Below are 7,905 nucleotides of genomic sequence, written 5' to 3' on the forward strand. Positions count from 1 at the left end.
TGTGTTGTACGGTGTCCTCGAGTGCCCAGAGAGGCGCCTTTAAATAAAATGTATTATTATTATTATAAACCTTTAACACTCCATTCACTGAAAGCTTTTTTAACCAGAGAACAGGAAAGTATTTTCTGAATGAGACTGAATACATGAAACAGTATTTAAAAGAGGCTAAATAATGTGATTTCCCTCAGTATGATCAATATTATTACAAATGAATGTTAAATATCATATGCTGTATATATTTGTTTCGTATTATGTCAAAATGTTATATTTTCTATGATAATCTTAACGTATACTGCCTTTGACAAAACACGCTGGAGAAATGGTTCAGTTTACATTGTGTGCTTATAATAATGCTATTAAAGGACTAAAGGTACTGGTGGTTTTGCATGTTATAGATCATTCATTCAAAAAAAAAATGTAGCTTTACCATTACCCATTTATCAAAACATACCATTTAAAAAAATTGTAATCATCCCAATGAACATTTGTAGGCTTTTTTTAGTGAGCTCCTCTATCGATTACTGATTGGTAGGGCAGTTGCAAGCAGGGATTGTTTTAAAAACTGTGCTTGTAGATCTGATATCTGAGGCAAACAACCACATTCATATTCGTTTGAGAATGTTTTCTTACCGTCTGTCTTCTGGGTTTGATTTTCTGAAAGCTCGTCACTGCCGAATGTCAGATGTGACAGCATCCTTGAACACATCAAATCATCAAAGAAATGCGTAGCTATTTGCATTACCACACAACAACAGGGAAGGTTCACTGTCTCTTTCAAACGGGTTTAAAGGCTCTGCACATTGAACTGAGTTACTGCACAGCAGGAGGAAAATAAATAACTTATTGTAAATATGATCAGTAGTTATGCTAAAACATGCAAAACCAACAGTATGGTCCTTTAAAGTCATAAAATATATTCTTATTCAGGGAAAGTGTAAATTATGCTGCTCCCTATAAAGTTCTATAAATAGACAGTGATGCTGACACTTATTTTTGTGCTGTTTGAAAATTATAATGTTCATTGTTCTCAGTTTTCTCATTTTAATAACTAAATCAATTCTGTAGCATAATGTGTTGTGTTAAATTGGTCAAACCTACTATCAGTCTCTAGAATACAATTCATGTCGGTGAAAAAAAAAAAAAAGAGGACGTCAAATTTAGCAAAGAAATTGTTTGTTTCATTTGTTATTCTTCTACATGTACAACCTTCTTTTCTCTTAGAGATGTGTGACCTATGGTGCCACTCTGTATTCAAACAAAGCCATTTCATTCATGGCTCCTTACACAACTTTCATCAATCACCAGCCCATTACAATGACAATTTTCATTAGCAAATGACAGGTAAACATTATGCAGCAAACAAATGTTCACATCTCAGTAATATTACCTTGAATTATGTGGCTTATTACCATACCAAATTGATTTAAGTGTTCATTTTTCTTACCCTGGAGGAACCAAACAGGATTAGTATGTGCGGGACAAAACAAAACAAGGAAATGGTAGAGCCACTTTATGCCGTCACTCGTCACATTACGATTAGTTTTGGTTGTGACTTCTCGCATCCGGAGTTAGTCCCGGGAGGACTCTTGACAGATGAGAGTAGAAAGAAAAGCGGGGTGAAACTCTTCATCAGTCCTTTCTCACTTCTTACTGACACCAAAGCATAACTGGTAGCTTGGATTTCTGCAGCCTCTTTTGCTTTTTTCCACAGCTCTCCATCACTGCAAACAACAGTGAGACATCCAGAGTAGAAAAGTTAAGACAGCCTTGTCCTCATGTTTCCAGATTGTAAATCGCTTCTGAAACTGAGACCATTACTAGTCAAATCAGGGGCTTTTCTTCCTCTTGGGGCTCATTATATGTGTGCCTTTCCAGTAAAAGCTTAGTGACACGGGCGATGATATCAGGATGCACCAGGCAGTCTAACAGGTCATTAGTGGTTATTACTGGGTGTACTGGTTCCTCATAATCCACTGAAGAGTTCTCTGACGTCCCATCAGCACAGTCACGTGGTCTACATTGAGTTAAACCGTGGATACATTCATTTTTTCCCTGGTGGAGTCTGACAGCAGATGCAAGCTTGGTTTTCGGTGCTGTATCTGAGCTGGCCTCTGGATCTTTTGTGGTCGTTCCCCTCGTTTCTGGTGAGTAATCTTGCTGACAGCGTACAGGAGTGAGATGTGGTCCGAAGGGAACGCTGAAGGGCACAGAATCTGTTACCAAATCGCTGTTCTTCCTGATTTGTCCTCTGGAGTCCCGCTTGACTGGAAGGGTGTCTCTCGGGTCCTGGGTCAGCTTGCTGTGGCAGAGGCCCCTCTGTCTTTGAGCCAAAGCTCTCACTGCCAGGTTCACATATTGCATGTTCTCATTATGGGATGCTACACCTTCCTGCAGAGACGTAATACAAACACTGTTACAGATACCAAACCCCACCTGACACATAATTAATGCAAAACATGTGACTTCAGTTAGTTCCATAAAAACACACTACTGCAGAGAACAATAGGAGTTAATATATTGTCCTTACTCCCCCACAGATCCAACCCCCCGGATCAGTGAGGTGAATGAAGTAAAAGTAACAGCTTGCACCGGTTTTCTCAAGTTTTCTCACAAAAACTTGCCATCTGAATAATTTGAAAGAAGCTATAATCAAATAATATTAAACACACAGTGGCTCTAAACTTTGTTTAATTGGTTTAATTGGTCTATCATCAGAGTAATTACCTCTTACAATTACAGCAGCTGGTTACTAAAAGTTTTGGGGGAACCTTCTGTACTTTTAGCTTATATTAATGTCTCTGTTTACATGCTGACAAGCTGAGATAAATTATACTGAACTGGTCCTGCAGAACCCTCGTTACAACTCATATAGCTGTCTTAGAAAGACCGCAGTGAAATGACTGACGTTATTTTTCTAAATACTTTAAACTCTCTGGACTCTATAACTATAAACTATTCAGATTTATAGTGCCTGATTTAAAGCTCCAGTATAGCACAATATTATGTGTCAGCTGTCTACCTTGGTAAAAGAAAAAAAAAACAGCTCTAAACGCTGAGAAAGTTTGAGGGTTTTTAAGTTCAGTCCCTCTCCTCTTTGTAGTTACAGGAAGCATCCCAGGAGGTTTAGTCTCTCCCCAACATCTGTGTTTCTATACTGCAGCTCATACTGTGACTACAGAGTAAATGACCTCCTGTAGGCGGGATAAATATACCCTCTGACTGGTAGAAGAAGCCTGGCTGTGCCAACTGATACACAGAGAAGAAGGTGTGGGAGGTACAGTGGTTAGTAATCTATCATACGCAGACAAGAGTCTCATTAAGCTCGTGGAGGTCTGGATAAGTTCAAGCACAAACATCAGCTATACTTTACACCAATAATGTTGCACCATGGAGGAGTTCTTGTACAGACCAAAAACAGTTAGGTGCCGTGTACAGAGCTGGGCTTTCTGACTCATTGTATGGGTGTTGAGTCAACAAAACAGAAACACTATTGTAGACTGTAGAGTGAATTATTATAAAGTAACATATCATCAAGATACATTTAAATTAAAAGTTGATGGATGATAATATTAAATTAATTCTCAGACCTAATTTAGGACACTACCGGATCAAAGGATTGACATGAGCAGTGACCAAATGTGTATCTTATCCACCATACAGTCCTCTGGATAAAAGCCCTTCTACAGTGAGACGTGAGTAGTAGAGAGAACCATTCCAGACACAGCCTTGAGGTTTTTCAAAGCTAAACAGAAACAAGAATGTGTAAATCGTTCACAAAGACTACAAACATTATTGATTTAGTATTGACTACCTCAGTGGGATTGAGCCAGTTGTCACTGTTGTCATCACTAGGTGCACTCTTAAGGGCGCAGACAACCGCCTTGGTCACAGCTTCACTAACCCTTGCCATGTCATCCACTTCCTGTGCAGGAACAGAAAACAAAAAGCCAAGCAAAGTAAGTATGAGTACTGCATATCAAGATAATTACAGTGAACGGTGAAGACGGTGTGGGGGTACACCGCAGGCACGTTTTGTTGTGTCGGTGACCTTGCAGGGGAAGCTGGAGTGGGACCCACTCTTTGAATAAACATTTGTGTGGGGAACTTTTCATGCTGCGCACAGTCCTCGTTGTGCACACACTCATCATAATGACAGGGAATCTTTTACTGCCAGGCCTGTTCATTACTCAGAGCCTTCACCTGGGAGCACTGAACGCTGTTAGGATCAACCCTAGTAACAGCTCTCCAGGACAAATGTAGGTGGAACATCTTTTCAGATTTGAGTTTAATAGTTCAGGGTTGAGGGAGAGACATGATCGGGTTGCTTACCAACTCGATCCAGGAGTTGACGCTGACGGTGATGGGATCCAGTGACTCCACGTAGTGCCACCAGTGTCTGGGGACATAAAGCACCTGAGCAGAGAAGATAAAAGTCCTCAGAAGCTTAAATGGATTAAGTGACATCACCCACTCCCTTCCCATTTGTCTTTAAGCCTTTGTGATGAACGTTGAGAAATGCATAACTGTACTGACCACCCACTAGATGGCAGCATACACCTTTTTCTCCCACAGACTCAGTGGTTGATCCATTCATAAAGTGACTCTATTAAAATGGGCAAGCCTTATTGATTCTCAGCCTCCTCAGCAGTCCTGATTCATTCATGGCCTGTGGTCTGACAAGACAAGATGAATGATCTGTCCTTTCCTGTAGGAGATTGCTGTAGATATCATAACTATCCATTTTGTGTCATATCTCCAAGTGTAGAGTGAGAGTAATGTAGGCACAAAAGTCCACAAAAGCTTTCCACTGCATGTGAAATGCCGGCTGCAACACCGAAGAGTTCAAGGTGACTGAGTTGACTGTGGGCGATCACAGTCTGCCTCCTAGATACAACCACTGATTACTGTAGGACTAAAGGACCAGATTATGGTACTGTGATAACACCTGAGCCAGTTCCATTTACTAAATGAAGAGTATGAGACGCTGTTGAAAGCCTTGAAAGCAAATTGACCCTTTTTCTTCGTGCTCGAGACTTTTTTCACCACATGCTGTTCCCAAAGGTCAAGAATGAATGTCGCTGCTCAAAATTACTTTCACTAGAGGGGTCCACAATGACTGGCCAGGGCTCCGTGATGGGACTGTAACTCACTCATCTAACTGTATAACCATCATCCTTTTCCATTAGGTAAGATAAGCACAAGTGATCTGCTAAAGCATCAGCCGGAACCCTGACCTGCACATTGCTTCTCCAGCCTTCAGAGTTACCTGACAGAGAGACAGATGGCTAATTGCTTTTGTCACCATTTTGTCTCTCAATACAATGCAGCTGGAAAATGAAACAAGGCAAAGTAGGACGAATACATCCAGGAAGACTTTTGCAGTAATTCAGAATTGAAAAATACTTCAAAAGGTAGCTGAGGACATTTCTGAAAAATCAGGGCACTGTGACAGCCGTCTTCTGATTGCACAACGCCTCAATCTTAACTGTCCTCACACTGAACTCCTCTGCTTCTAAAGCAGAGTGAACCTAGATTTGACCCTGTTACTTTTCTCCTGACAAGACATCAAGAGTGATGAGAAGGCTGACTTTAATGTAACTTACCCTTTCACTTCCTTAAATATAAAAGCTCTAGTCTGTTAAAGGTGACGCACTATAACTGAGAAGGCCAGACTGTAATTGGAACACACGTAACAACCGTTGCCTTGCTACACACTTTTATGGAGGACAGCATGACAAATAAATCTCGCTGTGGGGTCTACTTTTACATGTTCAGGACCAATAATGCTATATTTTATGGTTACTGCTTCTGTGTCACAAGCAGTCCATCACATAAATGTGGAACCACACTGTTGCATAACGTCAAACTTCAGTAAATCACTCATGCTGGTTTTGCAATGATTTAAAGAAAAGAGGTAGGATGTTTAATGTTTGGTGACAAAAATGCAAATGTGTAATGATTTTGTACAGTTGGCTCAGTATTAGCTATGATACATGGCTCAAAGTTCAACATAGCTACCACATTTTGACAAAGTTTGAGCAATAACAAAAAATAGTGATAAATGTCCAACACAATCCGCTAAAGACCAATTTGATACCTTCAAATATCTTGTTTTTTTCTAACAGACACTCTAAAGAGTGATTTTCAGTTTTACATAAGAATAATAATGAATAAAAGCGGGAAATCCTCAATGACTTAAAAATTCACCAATTATCAAAAGAGAGGCCGATTATTTTATTATTTTATTTTTCTATAAATCATTTCAGCTCAAGCTTTACAGTAGTAAAAAAAATCACAAATAGATGCTTCTTTATTTACAACTACGTTTAAGAACAAAGTAATGTCCAGAGAATTGAATCATTAACAAATATCTGAATTTGGTTAGAATAATAATGTCCAAACAACTTATTTGGTCACAAAATGAAACTGAACACCTTAAGTGTACATTTCAGAGGTGGGAGTAAGTCACACATGTACAAGTCTCAAGCAAGTTCCAAGTCATTTTTGTGAGAGTCGAGTCAAGTCATAGCTTAGGTCAAGGGTTGCAGAACTGAAATTGGGTTAGAAACTTATGTCCTCTGAAACCAAATTGTATAATTGTGGAACACTGCTTGGCCAGCAGTTCCACCTTTCCAGTGCTCCACTCCGCCTCTCTACACCGCTGCAGTTAAGTTGGTTAGATTTACAGGTTTGCCCAGGTTTCCGCCCAACATCAACTAGTGAAACATCCGAATCGAAAAAAAGATTATTTTTGATAATTCAATATTTAATAAAGACGGCAATGACTTTTGTCGAGTTTATTTCATGCAAGTCTAAGTCAAGTTCTCAAGTCATGACTAGCAAGTCAATCAAGTCAAGTCTTTTATCAACTGTTAATCAACAAGTCACAGTCCATTCAATCTTGCGACTTAAAGTCTGACTCGAGTCAAGTCACTCGACTCGAGTCCCACTCTGGTACATTTTGTGGTTGTTTACTTATCTTAGTGCACCCTTTAGCTTCTGCATGAAGACCTTTAGGGTGCAGAATGAAATCACAAGTTAAAAAAAAAAGCCAATAATGGGAACCTCTTTGATCCATTACATTTGTTATGGTGGTAAAATATTGAGTCAAGAAGCCTGACCTGTTCTTGGCTGCAGAGTGAACGACGTGGGCCCTGGCTTCCTGAAAAATGCAGGAACCTCCTCAGGTCTGGAATGGAGAACATCACCTGGCTGAAGACACTGGACTCCTCATATGGGATCCGGGTTGGGTAAAGGTTAATGGTGGTCCCTTGGAGGAAAAGAGGTCCAGCGCTTCCTACCACACAGGAAACTTCACATTTAGTACATTCAGGCTAAAAGGGGAGATTAGGATTGTTGTTAGAAAAAGGAATTCAGTTGTTAATGTTTAGTTGCCATAATATCCAACCTATGATGGACCCCAAAGTGGAAAAATTGAAGAAACAAGAGAAAAGTAGATAGTTCATTATGTATTACTCCAATGATTAAAGCCATATAACAATGTTTTATAATATTCTCCTCTTCAACTAGTCACCAGGTTGGCTACTACAGTGGATTGACGAATAAAAACTGATTTGAAAAAATGTTTTTGTTTTTCTTGTGTTGATGTTTTTTGTAAACAGTTCTTTTTTATACAAGAGGAATCAAAAATGCTTTCTTATTCTGTAGAATGACAAACTGACAAGGCGATTCGTAAATCACCATCCTACATATCCATATTATCAATATCTATATTCAGTCTATATATGTATTTTTTCATGGATCAGATGTCAAGACAGCTTTGAGCTAAATTCATCATTTGGATTCAATACAAATAAAAGAGCCTGAGACCAATTACAAGGAGGGAGAAAAATGGGGCTCTCGTGGGAAACAAGGAGAGGATGAAGATACAGAAAAGACCTTCGT

At 39.4% G+C, this 7,905-nt stretch overlaps 1 protein-coding gene across 1 annotated transcript in view; it reads right to left on the reverse strand.

Moving 5' to 3' along the window:
* hspbap1 (hspb associated protein 1) overlaps positions 1-7,905 on the reverse strand; it is a gene marked incomplete in the record, with an annotated part of 13,639 nt that continues 5,734 nt past the window's right edge. The window contains 3 exon segments of the mRNA XM_035677115.1: positions 1-2,388; positions 3,812-3,922; positions 4,330-4,413. Coding sequence (XP_035533008.1) covers positions 1,822-2,388; positions 3,812-3,922; positions 4,330-4,413 — 762 coding nt within the window.

The sequence above is a fragment of the Morone saxatilis genome, unplaced genomic scaffold (assembly GCF_004916995.1).
Source record: "Morone saxatilis isolate NCDOM2014 unplaced genomic scaffold, NCSU_SB_2.0 Contig5, whole genome shotgun sequence".
In the NCBI taxonomy this organism is placed as follows: domain Eukaryota; kingdom Metazoa; phylum Chordata; class Actinopteri; family Moronidae; genus Morone; species Morone saxatilis.